The sequence below is a fragment of the Leucoraja erinacea genome, chromosome 20, assembly GCF_028641065.1.
Source record: "Leucoraja erinacea ecotype New England chromosome 20, Leri_hhj_1, whole genome shotgun sequence".
Lineage (NCBI taxonomy): Eukaryota > Metazoa > Chordata > Chondrichthyes > Rajiformes > Rajidae > Leucoraja > Leucoraja erinaceus.
The window spans coordinates 36,156,629-36,179,152 of record NC_073396.1 but is presented as its reverse complement, the minus strand read 5'-3'; the positions used below and the strand labels follow the sequence as shown (position 1 = coordinate 36,179,152).

Sequence of the window (22,524 nt, the reverse complement as noted above, 5' to 3'; positions counted from 1 at the left end):
CTGACAGCTCTCTCCCCTTTCTTGATCTCTCTGTGTCTATCACAGGAGAAATTAATGACTGACAAGTGCTGCAAATCCACCGACTACCACAGTTACCAGAACATCACCAGGACCACCCCCCTCACCTGCCTCTCCTCTGTGAAAATTGAAATGGAAGCAAAAATGAATGACGCCACTAACTACAACCTTCTCTTCCCAATAGAATGAGCTTGACAACGTTACCATCATACTAAATGAAGCTGAAGGGAAATCAATTAAACTTGCCAAGGATGTGTCGAGCTTCAGTTCCCAACTTCAGGATACACAGGTAAGTGAGGCATTTACATTACTTGACTTAAAAGATTATTACAGAAATAATAAAAATCGGTATAAGAAGTGGCAATCTAATAAACATGTTTTCATCAATATCCATTTAAAAATAGAACATTAACCAGAGTACTTAGAATGCAATGGTAAAGGTTTTTCTTCTTTTAAACTTAATTATTGTTTTAATCACAAACTCATCTCCTTTAACATTTAACTTTTTCTGAAGTTTAACATTTCAAAAGGGGTTTTTTGGAGCTCTTGGATGGTCTGTGTAATAATTGAGCATAATGAATAAAGAATGGAATTTATTATCTTAGCCTGTCAGCTATCTCCTCGATTTACCAAGATGTCCTTCCTCTGCAGGAACTACTCCAGGAAGAGACCCGGCAGAAACTGAACTTGTCCACCCGCTTGCGCCAGTCGGAGGATGACAAGAACAACCTCCAAGAGCAGCTGGATGAAGAGTCGGAAGCGAAGAGAAACTTGGAGCGGCATATATCCACTTTGACAGTGCAGGTCTGCCAAGCTGTGTCAGTTTCATTTGTGCCACTTACCCCTAAAGTCAGAAACCTGCAGGAAGACAAGACAGTCTTGTTACCTTTTTAAGATAAAACTTGAAATTACACGTAGTCTTACTTTCAACATTCGGCATTAGCATCATGCCTCAACACGATAAGCACTATTGTAGTGTTATTCACTATAGTAGTGAGTAACTAGTGTTATTCACTATAACATGCACTATTCTTTAATGCATTTCAAATTTGTTGCTGCTATTTGGAAGTTTGTGGGACCCTGTTGTGTACAGAATGGCCACAGCATTTGTCTGCATAATGACAGTGGCCGTACTATGGAAATAACTCAAGTTATTAATTACATAATGCATTCTTAATTCTTAATGAATTAATTAAATAATAGTCATAGACTGATACAGTGTGGAAACAGGCCACACCGGCCAACATGGCCCAGCTACACTAGTCCCACCTGCCTGCATTTGGTCCATATCCCTCCAAACCTGTCCCATCCATGTGCCTGTCTAACTGCTTCTTAAATGTTGAGATAGTCCCTGCCTCAACTACCTCTGGCACTGCCTCTGGCAGCTTGTTCCATATACCCACACCCTTTGTGTGAAAACATTACCCCTCAGATTCCTATTAAACCTTTTCCCCTTCACCTTAAACCTATGTCCTCTGGGCAAGAGTGTCTGTGCATAAATTAATAAAAAATGACACTATTCAACGTTCCAATGCATTTTATACTAACCATGTTTGTTGATTTTCTTGTAGCTGTCAGACGCCAAGAAGAAATTGAATGAAGATGCTGCATCGTTGGAAGGTCTTGAGGAAGGAAAGAAGAAACTTCAGAGGGAAATTGAAGCAATTACTCAGAACTTTGAAGAAAAGGCAGCAGCTTACGATAAGATGGAGAAGACAAAGAACAGACTGCAGCAGGAGCTCGATGATCTTCTGGTGGATCTGGACAACCAGAGGCAACTCGTTTCCAATCTGGAGAAGAAGCAAAAGAAATTTGATCAGGTCAAACATCTCTTCACAACAAACCATTTCTAATTGGCAAATCAAGATTGGGAGAATCTTCTTTAAAGAGTTTTTACAAAATTAGTGAATGGGGAGAAGGGTGGGGAATGGGGTTAGGAGGGAGAGATAGATCAGCAATGAATGAATGGCAGAGTAGACTTGATGGGCCGAATGGCCTAATTCTTCTCCTAGCACTTATGACCTTATGGTGGCTTTATTGAATAAAACAACAATGTGGCCAGTTAACCAAGCATGTTTCTTCCTTTGTTACATTTGGAATAAATGCATTCAATTTAGTTATTTTTCAGTATTAAATTGTCATTTTAAATTCATTATTCTGTGCAAGAGCTACTGTAAAATCACCACCAAAGTTTGATTTACAATAATTTTAATTATCTTTAGTTAAGATGAGTTTTATCCTCTTTCTTTCAGCTGCTGGCAGAAGAGAAGAATATCTCTGCTAAAATTGCAGATGAAAGAGATAGGGCAGAAGCTGATGCTCGTGAGAAAGAGACTAAATCCTTGGCCTTGACTCGTGCTTTGGATGAGGCTCCTATCATCCAAGGAAGATCTCGAGAGGCACAATAAGCTACTGAGAGCTGAGATGGAAGATATTGTTAGCTCCAAAGATGATGTCGGAAAGAATGTAAGTTCAACAAAACAACAATCCTGTGTTTGTAGATATCTTTTTAATATCTCACTATGCCACAAGTTGTTTCACACAGGCATCATTAAATACAATTTCATACAGAGCTACATCAGGAGATAATGGAGCAGAGGACTAGATCGGATAGATCTATTTGGGAGGTCATGTTGCAGTTGTATAAGACGTTGGTGAGGCTGCATTTAGAGTATTGTGGTCAGTTCTGGGCACCGTGTTATAGGAAGGATGATGTCAAGCAAGGTTGCATACTCTCCCATCTCCTTTACTCCCTCTACACCAACGACTGCACCTCCACAGGCTCCTTTGTCAAGCTTCTCATGTTTGCGGACGACACAAACCTGATTATACTGATCCAGGATGGGGAGGAAACTGCATAAAGACAGGAAGTGACACAGCTGGCGGCCTGGTGCCATCGCAACAACTTGGATGCTCTTAAGACAGTGGAATTGATTGTAGGCTTTAGGAGAGCCCTGCACAATTTAAGTTCCTTGGAACCATCATCTCCAGGGACCTTAAATGGGAGGCTACCATCAACTCCACAGTCAAAAAGGTCCAACAGAGGATGTACTTCCTGCGGCAGCTGAGGAACACAATCTGCCACAGGCAATGATGGTCCAGTTTTATACTGCCATCATAGAGTCTGTCCTCACCTTCTCCATCATGGTCAGGTTTGGCTCAGCCACCAAGCATGACATCCTTGGAGCCCACATCCTTCGATCAGCCAAGAAGGTCGATGGCTACAAACTTCCCCCCATCGACGAACTGTACATTGCAAAGGCCAGGAAGCAAGCGAGTAAAATCATCTCTAACCCCTCTCACCCTGGCCACAAACTCTTTGAATCACTTCCTTCTTGAAGGAGACTCCGGACTGTCAAAGCTGCCACAGCTAGACATTAAAACGGGCAGTAGCTCTACTCAACAGCCAAAAGTCTGTAGCTTTGTTTTGCTCTGGCATTTTATTTAATTCTCCATTTGTTTCAATTATAAAGTTTTATTCATAATTGTCTACTGTATATCGTGTTGTTACTTGCGAGCAAAGCACCAAGGCAAATTCCTTGTATGTATACATTCTTGGCTAATAAAGTTTATTCAATTCAATTCAATTCAAGCTGAAAATTCACGAGGATTTTGCCAGGACTAGTGGATCTGAGCTACAGGGAGAGGTTGAGTAGGGGGCGACTCTATTCCTTAGAGCGCAGGAGGATGAGGGTGATCTTAGAGAGGTGTATAAGAGCATGAGAGGAATAGATCAGGAATATGAGAGGAATAGATCAACAGCTGCATCCGCTGGACTGGAGGGCGGCAGCTTCGACCACCCCGGGCCGCGGTGTCTGAACCGGCCCGTTCGCGGAGCTCGGTGAGCCGCGGGACTGATTATACCATCGCCCGGTGGGGAATCGCCTCAGCGCAGAGGGAGAAGAGGAGGGAAGAGACTGCAGCCCTAAGATTTTTGCCTCCATCACAGTGAGGAGGTGCTTGGTGGACTCACTGTGGTGGATGTTAATTCGTGTTTACTGTCTGTTCTGTTGTTTATTATTGTATTATTGTAAGTATGACTGCAGGCACGAAATTTCGTTCAGACTGCAAGGTCTGAATGATAATAAAGGAAATTCAATTCAGATGCACAGAGTCTCTTGCCCAGAGTAGGTGAATCGAGGACCAGAGGACATAGGTTCAAGGTGAAGGAGAAATGATTTAATAGGAATCTGAGGGATAACTTTTTCACACAAAGGGTGATGGGTGTATGGAACAAGCTGCCATAGTAGGTAGTTGAGGCTGGGACTATCCCGACGTTTAAGAATCAGTTAGACAGGTACATCGATAGGACAGGTCTGGAGGGACATGGGCAAAACGTTGGCAGATGGGACTAGTGTGGATGGGACATGTTGACCGGTGTGGGCACATTGGGCTGAAGGGTTTGTTTCCATGCTGTATCACTCTATAACTCTATGGCTGACCAAAAGCTTTGTCGAGGAGGTATTTTTCCAAGTGGCATCATAAACGGGACAATATTAGAAATAGAGGGAGAGAATTCCATAGCTTGGGGCCTGATCAGCTGAGGGCCCGGTCATCAATCATGGTTTTGTTCATTCAGGTGTTGACTGAAGCCTGAACTGAAGGTGTACAATTTACATGGAAGTCTGAGCTACAGGGAGGTACAAAATTAAGGAGAGGTGCAGCAGGAAAAAGACTCGCAACATCAAAGTAAATCATGAATGGCGCTCGTTCATTTTAAAAATGTAACCAGACTATTAATAGGCAAATAACATTTGTGCTTCGGTATGATTGAGCTGGTAATTTTTGGCATTTGATATATTGAAACCTTAATATTTTGTTTTTAAATATTTATATTTGCCTTTTGGAAAGGAAACAATTTTTTTCCCAGGAAATGATTGGCATAAGACCTCATTCTCTTGTTTTATCCCTCTGCAATCAAGGTCCATGATCTGGAGAAATCTAAACGTACCTTGGAGCAACAAGTAGAGGAGATGAAAACCCAGTTGGAAGAGCTGGAAGATGAGCTCCAGAATACAGAGGATGCCAAGCTGAGATTAGAAGTCAATTTGCAAGCCCTGAAAACACAGTTTGATCGTGACTTGCAGGGCCGTGATGAGCAGAATGAGGAGAAGAGGAGACAGCTCATTAAACAGGTAAGATCATTAACCACATTTGAATTCATTTGCTCAAATAATTCAACATTCATCTTTCTCTCCTGATCATAAGGAATAGGAGTAGAATTAGGACATTCGGCTCATCAAGTCTACTCCGCCATTCAATCATGGCTGATGTATCTCTCCCGCCTAACCCCATTCTCCGGCCTTCTCCCCACAGCCCCTGACACCCGTATTAATCAAGAAATCAGAGATCAAATAATCTACTTTGGATTCAAAGGGGTAATATATCGATTTATTGAAGAATTGCTTACTTGAATGGGTGGCACAGTGGCACAGCGGTAGAGTTGCTGCTTTACAGCGCCAGAGGCCCCAGTTCGATCCTGATTATGGGTGCTGTCTGTACAGAGTGTGCATGTTCCACCTATAAACACGTGGGTTTTCTCCGGTTGCTCCGGTTTCCTCCCACACTCCAAAGACATACAGATTTGTAGGTTAATTGGCTTCTGTGAAGTATAAATTGTCCCCTAGTGCATAGGATAGTGCTAGTGTACAGGGTGATTGCTGGTCGGTGCGGACTCAGTGGGCTAAAGGGCCTGTTTCCACGTGGTATCTCTAAAGTCTAACGTAAAATCTAAATTAACAGGAAATCAATTATTCTCTAAGATTTAGGAAAACACTGTCACAATTTTTATCCATTTACTCTCTGATGGATATTAAATATAATGACACAAAATAATGATATGATTAGCACCACTGCTGAAACCTAGACAGCAAATGCTGACAGACATTTGAACCCAGTTGTAAGGTAAAGGAAAATAAATAAAAACAAAAGGGAGAACAAATAAAATCAGAGAGTTTGTAATATATGTGAATGATTTGGATGTGGGTGTATTACTCGTGATCAGAGAGTTTGCAGATGGCATGATGACTGGTGGAGTTATTGAGTGGGTGGTTGGAAGTTTTAGGTTACTGTGTGATATCATTGAGTTTGTGAAATGGGCTGAGAAACTGCAGACAAAGTATAATCATGATCGACACAAAAACCTGGAGTAATAGCGGGACAGACAGCATCTCTGGAGAAAAGGAGTAAGTGACATTTCGGGTCGAGACACTTCTTCAGACTGAGAATCAGGGGAAAGGGAAATGAGAGATATATAGATGATGATGTTGAGAGATAGAACAAATGAATGAAAGATATACAAAAAAGTAACAATGCTAAAGCAAACATGCCATTGTTAGCTGTGTGTTAGGAAAGAACAAATACAGACAAGAAGACTCAACAAGACGACTTTGAAGCTTATATGATGGGTGGGGTGGGGGGGGTTGCAGAGAGAGGGGATGCAAGGGTTACTTGAAATTAGAGCAATCAATATTCATATGTTGAGTTTCTCCAGCATTTTTGTCTACCTTTAATATTCATACCATTGTAAGTTGCCCAAGCGAAATATGAGATGCTGATCATGATAAATGTAAGGCAAAGCCTTTTGAGAGCACTAATGATATTAGGACACACACTATAAAAGGCATGGTCTTAGGGAGAATTTAGGAACAGAGAGACCTTGTCATGTTATGACAACGTACAGCACTGGGACAGTCTTATGGCCCATGCCATTCATGCTGTCCGTGATGCCCATCTATGCTTTGTCCCCATTTGGGTCTAAGTCCAGAAATCCTTGAATAATGCAACACAGGCAGATAACACAGTTAAGAAAGCATATGTGACATTGGCCTTCATTAGTTGGGGCATGGAATATAGAAATTTATAAAATATTGAGCAGATGTCATCTGCTGTACAGCATGCAGTCCTGTTCATACTAGAAGGATTGATAGTGATGGAGATGGTACAGAGGATATATATCAGGATGTTGCCTGAGATAGAGCATTTCAGTTAGGAACAGAGACTGGTGAATTGCCTCTTTCCTAGGGAAAGGTCTATCTTACCTGGAGTGGAGGAGGTTATGAGAGGACATGATTGAGGTATGTATAAGTATGGTAGATCTGTTATGAGTGGTATAGGTAGGTTTTAAACTTTACCTCTTATTAAACATGAATAAAACTAGCGGACAAAAAAAATATTCGACTTTGTTTGCCTTTAGGTGCACGAGCTTGAATCCGAGCTGGAAGATGAACGTAAACAGCGCACGATGGTGGCGGCTGCCAAGAAGAAGCTGGAGATTGATTTAAGTGACCTGGAAGGTCAAGTGGAAGTTGCCATCAAGGGTCGTGAGGAAGCCATAAAGCAACTGAAAAAACTTCAGGTGGATGATTGAAAGTTGACCAACAAGCACCATTATAAAACCAAGTCGTTTAACTTTAATTTAATTAACAAGTAATTGCCTAAGAATAAGGCAATTATTTCATTTTCAGTTAACAATTTATACTGATGTGAAATCATAGTAATATAAAATAGATTCAGTTCCGAAACTACTTTGTAGCAATATATTAATTAGATTACAAGACAATTGTCTATCCTTATCTAGTTTAAAGCACTGATTCAGTTCAGTTCAACAATTTGCACTTCATTCAACAGGCTCAGATGAAAGACTATCAGCGTGAACTTGAAGATGCCCGCATCTCAAGGGAAGAGGTCCTGGCTCAGGCCAAAGAGAATGAGAAGAAAAACAAGAACCTAGAGGCAGATCTCCTGCAGCTCCAGGAGGTGAGCATAAAGAAATGAGTGTCACCAAGTGTCACTCTTTGTCCTCTTTAGTGTGAAAACTGGTCTCTTTGTGGGTCAATGTACAATCCCAGCGCAAGGTAGGATGTTCATATGTTCTAAACTAAATCCAGGATCTTTGTGTGAGAGCACAGGCAATTAGAAGAAGTTATATTATGCAATATATCTGGGCAACAATATTTAGTTGCCTGGATTTCAATAATTGTAAACTACAAATGCAAAAAAACCCCACATGCATTTAATTTAGTTAGCCCAGACATAAAATCACACCATCAAAATTAGACCCCATTTATGAATTCTATAAGGGCACTTCAGACTCACTAGCATCACCACTGTGAGCTTTGCACATTGATGAATGATGGAGGGTATGCTGAATGCAGACTCTGATCGGATGTGTTAGTTGTGCAATCTTCTGTCCTTTTTCCCCTACTCCAATCATGTTTACCATAGATCTTCTCTTCACTTTTCCCTACTTGTAAAATTCAATTCCATCATGCCTTTAATAAAAGTGACTGAGTGTGCATCTCCATTCCAGAGTGCCAAACTCAGCAGTTCCATTTTATCTGTGCCAACTGTCTGGTGCTGAACAATTTGTCCCAATCGCTTGCTAATTCTGCTGAACTCTCAATTATTACTGTCGTCACCTTTTTATCTAATTCAAACCGTGTCTAAAGAAGGGTCTTGACCCAAAACGTCACCCATTCCTTCTCTCCAGAGATGCTGCCTGTTACTGAGTTACTCAGCTGAGTTACTCCAGCATTTTGTGTCTTATAAATTAAAACTTGATAGTTAAATCCAAAAAAGTAGTTATGACTATATGTCCAACCAGAGCAGCAGCATCAATAAAATATGATTACCACAATTCTTTGTTTCAATTAATTATTGTCCCCAACTTCTTCCAGGACTTGGCTGCTGCAGAGCGAGCTCGTCGTCACGCTGAGCAGGAGAAAGAGGAGCTCGCTGAGGAGTTAGCAGGCAACGTCTCTGGGAAGTATGTATGCAGAAGATCCTTATTCCGTTATATTCCTGCTGAAATGTGGTTTGCAGTTGACCAATGCATTAAAATAATTTGTCTCACTAGTTTAACTACTAGGTACAGTAGTGAGAAGTCATGTTTAGTTTAGTTTAGAGATACAGCGCGGAAACAGGCCCCTCCCCCCACCGACCCCCACACACTAACACTACCTTACACACACTAGGGGCAATTTTATATTTATACCAAGCCAATTAACCTACAAACCTGTACGTCTTTGGAGTGTGGAAGGAAACCGAAGATTTCAGAGAAAATCCACGCAGGTCAAGGGGACAACGTACAAACTGGGTACAGCCAAGCACCCATAGTCCGGATGGAACTCGGGTCTCTGGCGCTGTAAGACCAGACTAAGTAGCTCTACCACTGTGCTGCCATGGTGAACCTGTTTTGAATCACTTCTGTTGAATACAAAGCTGCAACATTAAACATTTTCTGGACCCCAATTGTTAAATCATCTCAATTGTCTGGAATTCTGAATTATCATTAATTATTCTGAAAAGTTAAGTAAATATACAAGTTAGCAGTAATAAAATGAGCACAAATACCACTCTCTGAATGCTCTGGGTTTGCAGTTGAAATTGACCAGGCATTTAAACAACATTCCAGGTCTACTCTGCTGGATGAGAAGCGCCGTCTGGAGGCAAGGATATCACAAATGGAGGAAGAGCTTGAAGAAGAGCAGAGTAACCTGGAAACACTGAACGATCGTCTCAGGAAAGCGATACAGCAGGTAAGATGCTGGGGAAACTCAGATCACATTGCCTCACTGAGTCCAATATCTGAGAGCTATAATCTCATAAATCTGATCAGTCTCCAGATGACAAGAATGTCACTTACATCTAACTGTATTAAGACACACCGACATAGCAACTACCAACTCACAAACAAAATGGTGTCAACAACCCATACTTAGGCTATGTAACTATTTAAATATAAATGGGACGATAATCACGAACCTCTCATCAGATTAAAATGTGTCTGTGTTCTAATCTTGGAGATGGTTTATACTCAATCAGCAGTCATAGCTTTATTTAATGAAGACTACAGTGTGGGTGTCAGGGATTATGGGGAGAAGGCAGGAGATCGGGTGAGAAGGGAAAGATGGATCAGCCATGATTAAAGGGCCGAATGACCTGATTCTGCTGCTATCACTTATGACATATTGACTCAGCATAGACTATGAGAATTATTGCCCAGAGATTGAAGTGCATAATACATGCTTTGCATATAGTAAAAGTTGCTTTCAATGTTTTGAAACTATTGAGACAATTTTGAGTGAAACTGCTGACCATGGGCATAGACTTACACTGGGCCTTTCACCATAGGACAGCCAAGCATCATTTACACATGTGATGGCATCATTAAAATAACCTACTAATAGAAGAGGAGCAATAATGTGCAACATACAACCATAGTTTTAACTCCCGTAAACATTTTGCAGTCAATTAGGAAATATTAATTAAAGTCCCTCACATGTGCCTGCCTGATTTGCAAAGTTATGCACATTTATTAAATAATTAATGGGACACCCAGGTATTTACAACCTATTTTCAACATACTGCACAGCACTGATATCCTGCAATCTTTGGCTCAATGATAAGCCTGTGGTTTACAGTGGGGCCAACTGCATCGGTGAAGAGCATCAAGAGGAGGTGAGGGGGCAGGCATGACTACACACATTAAAGAAACAGTTCCCATCCCCTCACCTCCGCGGCAGCCTTTAATGCTGCTGTAATCTGGTTGCCTTGAAGCAAGATCACGGAATTCCCATGCATTCTAGCAGCAGAGATGCAGCGGCTGTCAACCCTGCAACAGATCAAGATTTCAGGAAGCAATTGGGCTGAAAACAACCCACTCAATTTGCTCATGGTACATTTTCCCAATTTTGTTTTGGAAATGGAGGTGCCCACCGATGAGCTGTTAATGCTAAATGCAGTACCTACTCAACACACTGAATGAAGGGGAAATGCACTATCTAGCCATATTGATGGTTGCTTAGGCACGGCTTCACTTCCCAACTATTATTTAAAATATATTAACTCCTCCCTCTTTGTTCTCTCTAGAAAGTGATCACCTAATCATTTGCAAGGCAGAAAATGCATCCTTGATAAAAAGCGTTGTAAATGAGTGAACAATCCGCCAAACCGAGAAGAAAATAATTGCTGAAGAGAAAATAGTCCAATATTTAATGCACATAAAAACACAGAACTTTGAACAGTGTAACACAGGAACAGCTCCTTCAGTCCACAATGTCCATGCCAAACCTAATGCCAATTTGCTCATCTCCTCTGTCTGCACGTAATCCATATCATTCCATTCCTGCCTATCTAAAAGCCTCTTAAATGCCACTATCATGTCTGCCTCCACCCTGGAGGTACATTCTAAGTACTCACTGGGGAAAAAAATGACCCACACATCTCCTTTGAATATTGCCCATCTCACCTTAAAGTTATGTTCAGTCACCCTTGGCATTGTCACCCTGGAAAAAGGATCTGATATTCTACCATGTTTATGCCTCTCACAATTTTATATTTTTCTATCAGGTCTCCCCTGTTCCAGCGAAAACATTCCAAGTTTCTCCAACCTCTCGTTATAACTAATACCCTCTTATCGAGGCAATATTCTGTTGAGCCTCTTCTGTACCCTCTCCAAAACGTCCACACCTTCCTGTAATCTAATGGCCAGAATTGCACACAATACTCCAAATGGGGGCTAACCAATGCAACTATAAAGCAAAAGTCCAATACAGGTTGAATTTTGTTTATAAACTCCAGATCTGTTTATCTGTTAAAATCCATTTTAAAATACCATTTGTGAGGAAATGGCCAAAACCTCGGATTAGCATTTTGTTTGTGAATTAAAATTACGCAGTAAAACAAACCATCAAATTCATGATGCAACCGACTGTTAAAAGAATTGCACGCAAGATTAAATAAAAACGTTTTCTTGATAGAATTGGTTTTTCCCTTTGCTGTTATGTTTCTGCTTCATGTTTACAAAACCTTACGAAACTTCTTTTAAATTGTCAGTCTGAACAGCTGTCTAATGAGCTGGCTGCTGAGCGCACTGCAAACCAGAAGAACGATGGTGCTCGGCAGCATCTTGAGAGGCAGAACAAAGAGCTGAAGGCCAAGCTCCAAGAAATGGAAGGCACAGTCAAGTCCAAGTTCAAATCAACAATTACCTCTCTGGAGGCAAAGATCGCCCAATTGGAAGAGCAGCTGGAAGCAGAGGCAAAGTAAGAAACGTATTTGTCCTGATGAGTCATCTTTATTTGTAAGTAGATACAAAATGCTGGAGTAACTCAGCGGGACAGGTAGCATCTTTGGAGAGAAGGAATGGATGACATTTCCCATTCTTTCTCTTCAGAGATGCTGCCTGTCCTGTTGAGTTACATTTTGTGTCTATCTTTAGTTAACTCAATGCTTCATGCTTAAGTTGCTGCCAACAGTAAGCCGGTCACACTCAATGTTTACTGGAGCCAGCCATGTTAACTTGCTGCCCGGAGCCAACTAATTCAAAATGTTGAGACCCCATGTGGCAGCAGGGACCAGCACAAGGTAATGCCATACATTATTGACCAGAACGACTCCCACCAACTGAATGGTGGAGAAACCTTTGAAGTCAGCTATGTCAGATCTCTGCTTTAGCCAGTTCTTAAACTTGACACTGGGCAGGACAGGTAGCATCTGTGGAGAGAAGGAATGGGTGACGTTTTGGGTCGAGACCCTTCTTCAGTCTAGAGACCCTTCTTCAGTCTGGAGAAGGGTCTTGACCCAAAACATCACCCATTCTCTCCAGAGATGCTGTCAGGAGAGAGGGAGGTACATAGATGAAATGTTCCTGCAATTTAGAAGCATGATCAATGGTTGTTCATTTTTTTTCCAATCTGTGAAAGAATTAAAGAGTTCTGAATACTCAAAAACACATTTAATGAATATCAATTAAGCAAACTCATTAAATTCAAACCCTTGTCACCGGACACACGCTCAGTAGCAGATTGCAGCAAGATCATGTATTACTCTGCAATCACCAGCAAAGTGTAGCTAGCCTGGACTTGGCCATTCGTGCCAAACATGATGGTATATAGACGGATAAATAAAGCAACCAGCATATATCTGTCGGCAATTTCCAACCAATTAATTGAAATGACCATTTGATAACTTGTTAAACGTTTTCTGAATGTTCAAATTTCCTCACTTGGAATGGCAAGAAAAACACTGAGGATAATGAGAAATCAACCCTATAAACAACTATGGGTTAGGGTTTAATAATATGTGGGTGTAAAGCCTTTCACAGCTTTAAAAAAAGTCATCCTAGAAGCATTGTATGCATTTAAGTGTGTATTGTTGTCTCCTTTATATACTGCTAATCTATTCTGATAATAAGTGATAGGAGAATTAGACCATTCAGCCCATCTACTCCACAATCAAGGCTGATCTATCTCTACCTCCTAACCCCATTCTCCTGCCTTCTCCCCATAACCCCCAACACCCGTACTAATCAAGAAACTATCCATCTCTGCCTTAAAAATATCCATACTTGGCCATAATCTATTTTGAAATCAAAGAATACAAATTGAATATTTTATTTCAGATAAGTGTACCATACAAAGTACTAACTGGCAGAAAGCTTGAGGTGATAATTACATTTTGGCAACTTCCTTGGTCTCTAGAAACCATTGAAGCTTCAATTTAGAAGTTTATGTATTTGAAACATTGTTTGATTAAGCCTTGAGCCTCCCCTTGTGTATATTAGGTTGCTGCACTGTATTCTGTATAATCTATGGGTTGTACCTATTGAATAGTCTGATGGGTTTATTTTTAATAAAGCAATTAAATTAATATCATACTCTGAACACCAAATAGCTCTTTATTATAGTTGGATACTCTTAATGGAATTTAAGAGATCCAATTAGGCATAGAACAGATAATTTTTTCAACTACAGCTGGTACATTTGTTAATATTACTCCAGTGATGCTTCTTGGTCTGTTTCATATCAAACATCTTACTCTTCAGGGAGAAGCAAGCATACAGCAAGGGAGCTCGACGTACAGAGAAGAAACTGAAAGAGGTCATGATGCAGGTGGAGGACGAGCGAAGACATGGGGAGCAGTTTAAAGAACAGGTGCAGTACCAACCTGCCCCCAAAAATAGGAACAAACTTACATTCTGCAGCACCTTCCATGACCCTATTACATCCCCAACTAGTTCCAGGAACCTCCAAGCCTTCCTCTGCAGTATCACGGCTGACAGGTTCAGATCTCAACCACTGCTCAGATATCAGAAACTGATGATGAGTGCATTAAATCCCAATCCCTTCTGGATTTCCATTTTACCACAATCCCCTTTGCTTTCAGGGGCAGTTTCCTCCTGGCTGTTATCAGCCAACTAAACCGTACGATCACCAACTAGAGAGCGGTCCTGAGCTGCTATCTACCTCATTGGAGACCCTCGGACTATCAATAAATCAGACTTTACTGGACTTTACCTTGCACTAAACATTATTTTCTTTATCCTGTACCTGTGGACAGCTTGATTGTAATCATGTATTGTCTTTCCGCTGACTGCATAGCAAGCAACAAAAAGCTTTTCACTGTACCTCGGTACACGTGACAATAAACAAAACAAACTTCTTGTGGCTTCCACATTTCCTCTCTGTACCACGTCTTAAGGCCGTAGGTTTTTCCAATTCGGTTGGGAGATCACAGATCTAAAAATTAATATGGTTTCCTTCTCCATAAACACTGCCTGACATGGTAGATAAATAAATAATTTTATGTTTATTTTTAACGTTTCCTAGATCCACAATAGTTCGGCTTTGGTTAAAACATAATGTCAACTGTGTAAGGACAGAAGAAAAAGAATCATTCTCTTCCCTGTGTCTTTTCTGAAATTCAATGTTATTACCGTGAACCTTCACCTTGGAGCCATTTTCCATCATTAATCATGCATCCCTTGATTCCCTTATTGTTATCTGTATCTTGACGATCTTCATCAGTCCTCTTAGGTAGACAATTACAAAGATTCACTACTCCAGGAGTCAGGCCATTTCTTCTCATCTCTGTCCTGAATAGCTACCCTCTTAATTTACAACTGTGGTTCCAGGTTCTAAATATCCCACTCGGTGACAATAGCTGCTGGTGAGGCTCCACAAAAGTGTTATGAATATCAGTGAGATCACCTCTCACTTTTCTAAATTGAAGAACACATGGGCCCTATCCACCGTAAACTCTCGCCATATGACGTACCTGCAATGCCAGTAATCCGTCTGGTGAATCCTCACTGGACTCACTCTATTACAAGTACATCTTCTCATACCTTGGAAGACCAGACCTGTACACAATATTTCAGATGTAGACACACCAGGGCCCTATATTGTTTGAGCAAGCTATCCTCAAACTTATACTCAAATCCTCTTACATTAAAGGCCAACACACTGCCTCCTAATTCCTTGCTGTTCCTGATGTTAACATTCAGACAAGAGCACCTCAAACCATTAACTAGAGTTTTTCAGCTTTTTTTTTTAATGTAACTTTTTCTACCAAAGTGGACAACTTCACATTTTACACATGATTTTAAAGCTGCCATATTGTTGACAGTTTACATAACATGACTTTATCAGAATGAAGCTTTTCTGCATTCCTGCACAAGGAAAGAACTCTGTATTATCGGTGCACAAGGAAAGATAACAAATATTACAAGGGTAGACAGTCTGATTGCAAAAGCTTAGTTAAGCCTCTGTGTGTGTGTGTGTGTATATCATGGTAGACTCATTATGCCTGTACTCACCACAAAAATTTGCCTCTGAGGAAAATAGAAATGTGAAAGTATTAATACAAATGAATACTTGTCAAACTTGCCAAAAACTTCACGAGGTGCTAATCTTTTTAGGATTTTCCTATTCCTGTGTAAACAAACTTTTCATGGCATAATTAAATATTAACCATTGACAAACAAATCATCTGCTCATGAAAATTAACTTTTACAACCATGAGATTTTATTCTTTCAGACTAAGTATTGTTGCAGTTTTTTGTTAAAAAAAACAACTTTATTTTTACACCTGCTGCATTTATTTCCATCTTAATCCCATCTTTCTTCTGCTTTCTGCATCCAATTTTGCATAATTCTGAAATGTCCTGATTAAAATATTGGGCTGCTCATTAATAATTTGTCTGTGTTATTCAGGGGAATCGTGGCAGCTTATCCTCACGGCACTGATCCCAAAACCCATGGCGAGCGTGTTGCACCCTTGTCGCTCGTATGTGCCGCAAATCCCAGCGCAGTCTCACAATGTCTGTGGGCAAGGGCAACTGTCATGGATGGCTAGCATCATTCAGTTGTAGTGATGCTAAATCTAATTCATCTGCTCAAGTACCCACATGAATCTTTTTGTAAATCGTTTTGTTTCCTTAACACATTGGCATTTTCAAAACTGTCCTGTGGTTTGAAAAATCCTACAATTCTAGTGTTACTGAAGTACAAACTTAAATGTCTCATCCAATGCAGGCAGAGAAAAGCAATTCCCGCATGAAACAGCTCAAGCGGCAGCTGGAAGAGTCAGAGGAAGAATCCCAGCGTGTCAACGCATCTCGACGCAAGCTCCAACGAGAGCTTGAAGAAGTTACAGAACTGAATGAAACTATGACCCGTGAATGTAACACGCTGAAGAACAAACTAAGGTAAATTCAATCACAGAGGGGGAGCAATGAACCTACCCACAGATAGAATCACAGTATCATCTCTGCAGCACGGATGATTTCATGACACCTTCCTCTAAAACAATTGGTCACGTCTTGGTAAACAGATGCTAACTGGGTTTTTCCCTGACCTTCCATTGAAGTTACAGTGGCGACACTGAACTGTGTGTGTGTCCTTTCCTCTGTTAAAAGGATGAGATTTTTTTTTTTTAAATGTATAATGAATTACATGAAAACATCATTTGAACAAGATAAGAAATATTTCAGGTAAAAAACTGATTGTAGGGAGAACAGAAGAACTCTATACTGTTGCATAGATGAAGCCTACTAATTGTTCCTTTACAGGATCAGGTAGTTTTGAGTTGGATTTTACTTTGCCAGACACATGCACAAACATTTACTTTTGACTCCTTTCAGAGTGGTATTTAAATCCATTTATGTTACACATTCGTGCCCCTGTTGGTCCCCTCCAGCACATCTGTTCAGGAACCCACAGAATTGCCATTAACTTTTTTGATCCCAGGAGAAAAGTGCATGGTATTCATGGCTCTGATGGCCTCCACTGCCACCAATCACCCCATTCTAATTATGAATATGTTACAATGAGGAATGGAAAGCAGTTGCCAAATCACAGCTCTTTTCCCAAACTGAGCTGCAATATCAATGATCAGGATCCAGACTGACAGCTTTATCATGAACAAGGTGATGAAGGACAACGGGAAAAGTACATGTTATACATGACCAGAGATTCCAAAATCCAGAGATTAAAATCTGATCTAGTCCAGATTATATAGAGTGCTAAATTCAATTTCTGAAAATATTTCAGTTCCATTTGGTTTAATTAATTGTTTTTTTTACAGTAATTGGTACTGGTGCTATCAAAATTGTTTTAATTAATTGGGCATGTCTCTTTATATTAGCCTAACAATACATTATCCAGTATCATTATGATCACACACTAAATTTCTTAAAATCATTTGCCAAAGGAAAAGCTCCAAAGCTGGAGTATGAGGAATACACATTTACTCTGTGATTTGAGCAAATGCGTGCAAATTATGTTCTTTATGTACCATTTATTGTAAATTCTCTATTGTTAGATAATTTGTGTCTAATATGGAGTGGCTTCAATGATAGTAGATTGATTTAGTCAAGTTGAAATGTTCTACCTGTAGACTGTACAAACATCAATGGGAACTGGTTATTTGCTTTGAGAATTGTTTATGATGGGAATGATATGTAACCATGAGGGAAATCTTGTCTCTATTACAGAGGTGCACATGAGCCTGCTCAGTGAACATCCAGGTACCTCCCAAACCTCAGCTATGCAACTCTCCATATTGCTGAAATTTCCATCTCATTTTCTCCTTTAGTATTGACAAGTTTCCAAAAACTCTGAAGGTTAAGAATTAATGTTAGAAAATAAAGTGATCTATAGAGTCACGGGATGCGATTTATATGTGGCATATTGTAGTGAGCATAAGTGAGAAATATAAATCTTAACCCGTGGTTTTTCATCATTCTGTTTATACCACATGTTAGATAAAATAAGAATCAAATGCAATGTTTCATGCTGACAATGCCATTTATTCCTGGTGAATGGCAATTAAATATTGTCTCAATTTAAAATGGCTGAATTATTTTTCATGTAAATGATATCCCATGTGGTAAAATAAACAGAATAAAACTCTAATGAATTGTTGCAGAAAAGATCTTAATACTTTTAATATTGCCATGTACATGCAGTGGAATGTGCAATCTTCACTCGAGGCTGTCACTAACTATTGTGCCAACCCTTACACTGCCAAACCAGCCAAGAGATGAGTTGAATATACTTTAGCCTGGACTGACATGGAACTTTTTTCTCCCTTCATTTTAAGGACTGCCAACATTTTATAGCTTGACATAGTGAAGTTTGAGAGCAGAGTCACAGACTAATTTATTCTTGGGGCAAAATTTTGGGGCAAAAAAAGTGAAGACAGATAGCACAATGGGCTAAGAGTTCGGCTGGCGACCGGAAGGTAGCCGGTTCAAATCCTGCTTGGAGTGCATACTGTCGTTGTGTCCTTGGGCAAGACACTTCACCCACCTTTGCCTGTAATGGAATGTTACGGCGGCAGGCGCGGGCACACCGCGACGCCCTGTGAAGACTGTTTCGTTGTCTATAGTATGACAATGACAATAAAATTGAATTTAAATTTCTAGTTCCAAATTGCTGACCTTTGTGAACACAGTCCGTTTTATTCTTTGAAGACTGTTGTTATAGATGACTGGAATTTAAACTAGTTCCCAGAACTCTATAGAAAAACAGGCCACATATAATTGTTGCAAATATCACGTTATTTTATGTATTGTATTTTTTAACATTCCCGTTGGAATTTTTCAAAGCAGAACTTTGTGGCAGTGAAGGGTTTGGCTCTATTTGCTTTATTAATTTCATATTATAACATTTTTCCAAAGCCCTTTGAGGATTATAGAAGCACTGTGTGGTTAATATTTTGATATTTGACATTTTAATTAAACAATCATTTTTATTTGGGATTGTTCATATAATAATTTAGATATTGCCTGGTGTTTAAATTGAGATGAAGATCTTGGAAATGATTTCAATACCTAGTCCTCAAAGGGTTAAAGAAACATATGCCAATTAGGAAGCATGGCTGACACTTGTTCACTGAAATTTGTTATCATTTAAAGACAAACGGAAGAAAAAAAACATAATTTACTTGATCTGAAATCGTATAACATTATACGTTTATTTTGTACCCATTTGAAGCTTTTCTCAGAACAGAAGAGCCAGCAAGTAAATAAACGATCAATTATTGTCAGATCACAAAATCAACTAGCTGGACTCACTGATGCTGTTTTTCTAACTTCACCTCTAAATGGAATTAAAGCGCTTGAAAATAGTTTTAGATGTCACATAGACACCAACGCCCCTATCCCCTACCCAGACATTGGTACTCCTTGCATGTGTAGTCCCAAAGTAAGTCAAGATGCATGTTCTAAAGATCCCCTAGGTGAATGTGGCTCAACAAGCATTGCAATCTTACTCTATTTTGCTGATTGAATCCAGGAATGAGTGGGTTAGCATAGGATGAGCGTTTGACAGCACTGGACCAGTGAAGTGGAACTTCTTTCATCATGGGGTAGTTAATCTGTGGAACTCGTTGCCACAGAAGTCTGTGGCGGCCAAGTCAGTTGATATATTTAAGGCAGACGTAGACAGATTCTAGATTATAACGGGTGTCAATGGCTATGGGGAGAAGGCAGGAAAATGAGATTAGGAGGCATAGATCAGGCATAATTGAATGGTGGAGTAGACTCGATGGGCTGAATGGCCTAATTCTACCCCTATAATTCGTGAACTTATGATAGTAAGAATAGTTGTCATTCACCAGCAAGAGTGAGAAAATAAACACACATTTCTCATCTCACCAAGTCTTCAAGATCAAAAGGCAATGAAAAACAAATGGGACTACAGTACCAGGACTGACCAATCTGATCAACATCGATCGCATATATTTTAGCAATCTTACAAACAGCTTTTTAAGAAGAGCTGCATCTTTTAAAAATACTCAAGTGCAAATACAATAATAATAATAATAATAATAATAATAATAATACATTTTATTTATGGGCACCTTTCAAGAGTCTCAAGGACACCTTGCAAAAATTTAGCAAGTAGAGGAAAAACATGTAAGCGGAATGAAGTAAATAGTAGAGACATGACTAGTACACAAATTAAAGACCGAATTCAATTCAAAACACAATATGAGGCAATTAATGCACAGATGAAAAGGGAGGGGGACGTGAGGCTAAGGATAGGCAGAGGTGAAGAGATGGGTCTTGAGGCGGGACTGGAAGATGGTGAGGGACACAGAATTGCGGATCAGTTGGGGGAGGGAGTTCCAGAGCCTAGGAGCTGCCCTGGAGAAGGCTCTGTCCCCAAAACTGCGGAGGTTGGACTTGTGGATGGAGAGGAGACCGGCTGATGTGGATCTGAGGGACCGTGAGGGTTGGTAGGGGGAGAGGAGGTCAGTGAGATATGGGGGGGGCAGATGGTGGAGGGCTTTGTAGGTGAGGACCAGGATATTGTAGGTGATCCGGTGGGAGATGGGAAGCCAGTGAAGTTGTTTGAGGACTGGAGTGATGTGATGCCAGGATTTGGTGTGGGTGATGAGTCGGGTGGCTGCGTTCTGGACCAGTTGGAGTCGGTTGATGTAGGTGGAGCTGATGCCAAGGAGAAGTGAGTTGCAATAGTCCAGTCGGGAGGAGATGAAGGCATGGATGAGTCTTTCAGCAGCGGGCAGTGTGAGAGAGGGTCTGATTTTGGCGATGTTGCGGAGGTAAAAGAAGGAGGTTTTAATGACATGGCGGATGTGAGGCTCGAGGGAGAGGGTGGAATCAAAGATCACGCCAAGGTTGTGGGCCTGGGGAGGTGGGGAGACGGGGAGACAGTGGTGCCGTCGATGGTGAGAGTGGGGTTATTGATTTTGCTGAGTGTGGATTTGGAGCCTATGAGGAGGAATTCTGTTTTATCGCTGTTGAGTTTGAGGAAGTTATGTTGCATCCAGATTTTTATATCTGACAAACAGTAGTTGATATGGGAGAGGGGGGATTTGGTGCCGAGGTAGATCTGGGTGTCATCGGCGTAACAGTGGAAGTCCAGGTTGATCTACCTGCCAAACCAAAGGATTACCTACTCAGAGCTAATTTATTGTTGAAAATGTTTTTTTGATCAATGATCCGAAATGACGTAGAACCCTTGCAAATAGAATTTTTGATGAACATTTTTTTTTCAAATTTCCAAATGCCGCTAGAGTTGGTGGGGAAGTTGGCTAAATATTATGTTGCTGTCGCTGCCTCCTACTGTGTGCTAACATGCTGCATTTTGTGATGCAGGCGCGGAAATGAGCCCGTGCTAAGCGGTGCTCGGAGATCTGGTGCCAGGCGTGGAGTGATCGATAACGCTTCACTAGAAAACTCTGATGAAGATGTTGGAGGACGAGATGTGGACTTCAACAGCACAAAATCCGCTGAATAACGGCAGTGTGGCATACATTAATACTGCACTATGTTATAGAAGGGGGAAAGTATATAGATGCTTAAAAAAAAGCTTTAAAATGGTCACACACAGATATTAACAGGGCACAGTTTTTCTACCCTTCAAACCACTCCATCATGATAAAACAACTATTTTCACAAGCATGTAGTCAAAGCCATTTTATTTTACTAAATGTTTTACATGTATCAAAGTTTCAAATCTTTAAACACTTCAAATACACTGTAAAAACGCAGGCTAAACCACGTGTCCCTAAAAATACACTGCCCGATGAGAGAAGATTCTATATTAGTTAGTTTATTTTGTCACTGGACCTTGAATAAAATAGATAATGTTATGAGAATGCACACTTCCCTTACGGAATTAATTTGGTCTTGCTCATTAGCACAGATTTATAGATGGGTGGCTTGTTTGGGTCTCTATAGAAAGAACTAAGCAGATTCCTGTACTATTTGTAATACATGCCTATTAGACCAAAGCAAGACTGATCACAGAATTCTAGAGAAGTGCTTTCTTAGTCACTTGAAGTACTGTATTTAAAAATAGCTTGTTATTTGCAGTAATATATTCAAATCTTGCTAAACTGACTGCAAAGTATGCCTGAAGCTGTTTATGATCCACTATCACAAATAAAGGGCTTTAAATCACCATTTTAAGTACATTACATCTATTATTTTATATATGTATAAATGTAGACTTGTTTTATTAGCTTTTCTCTATCTACCAGCCAAAGGATGTATGTGAGGTCCTAAGTGAACACTTACACTTTACATCTGTATTCACCAGGGGGGAGATAATGAAACACAATCAGATTAGTGTGGGGAATACCAAAACAATAGATACTTTGCTGGAGTAACTTAGCGGGTCAAGTGGCATCTCTGGAGACCATGGGTAGGAGACGTTTTGGGTCAGGACACTTCTTCAAACTGATTTA

The 22,524-nt window shown here is 40.3% G+C and overlaps 1 protein-coding gene across 1 annotated transcript in view; it reads left to right on the top strand.

Annotated features, from left to right (window-relative positions):
• The window catches only part of myh11b (myosin, heavy chain 11b, smooth muscle), a 153,337-nt gene extending 131,099 nt beyond the window's left edge, over positions 1–22,238 (top strand). The window contains 14 exon segments of the mRNA XM_055651862.1: positions 203–307; positions 670–822; positions 1,590–1,838; positions 2,271–2,393; positions 2,395–2,484; positions 4,941–5,153; positions 7,214–7,375; positions 7,648–7,776; positions 8,697–8,785; positions 9,434–9,557; positions 11,857–12,065; positions 13,847–13,955; positions 16,338–16,510; positions 21,431–22,238. Of these exon segments, the coding sequence (XP_055507837.1) occupies positions 203–307; positions 670–822; positions 1,590–1,838; positions 2,271–2,393; positions 2,395–2,484; positions 4,941–5,153; positions 7,214–7,375; positions 7,648–7,776; positions 8,697–8,785; positions 9,434–9,557; positions 11,857–12,065; positions 13,847–13,955; positions 16,338–16,510; positions 21,431–21,572 (2,070 nt within the window). The 3' untranslated portion in view covers positions 21,573–22,238.
• The last annotated feature ends 286 nt before the right edge of the window (positions 22,239–22,524 follow it).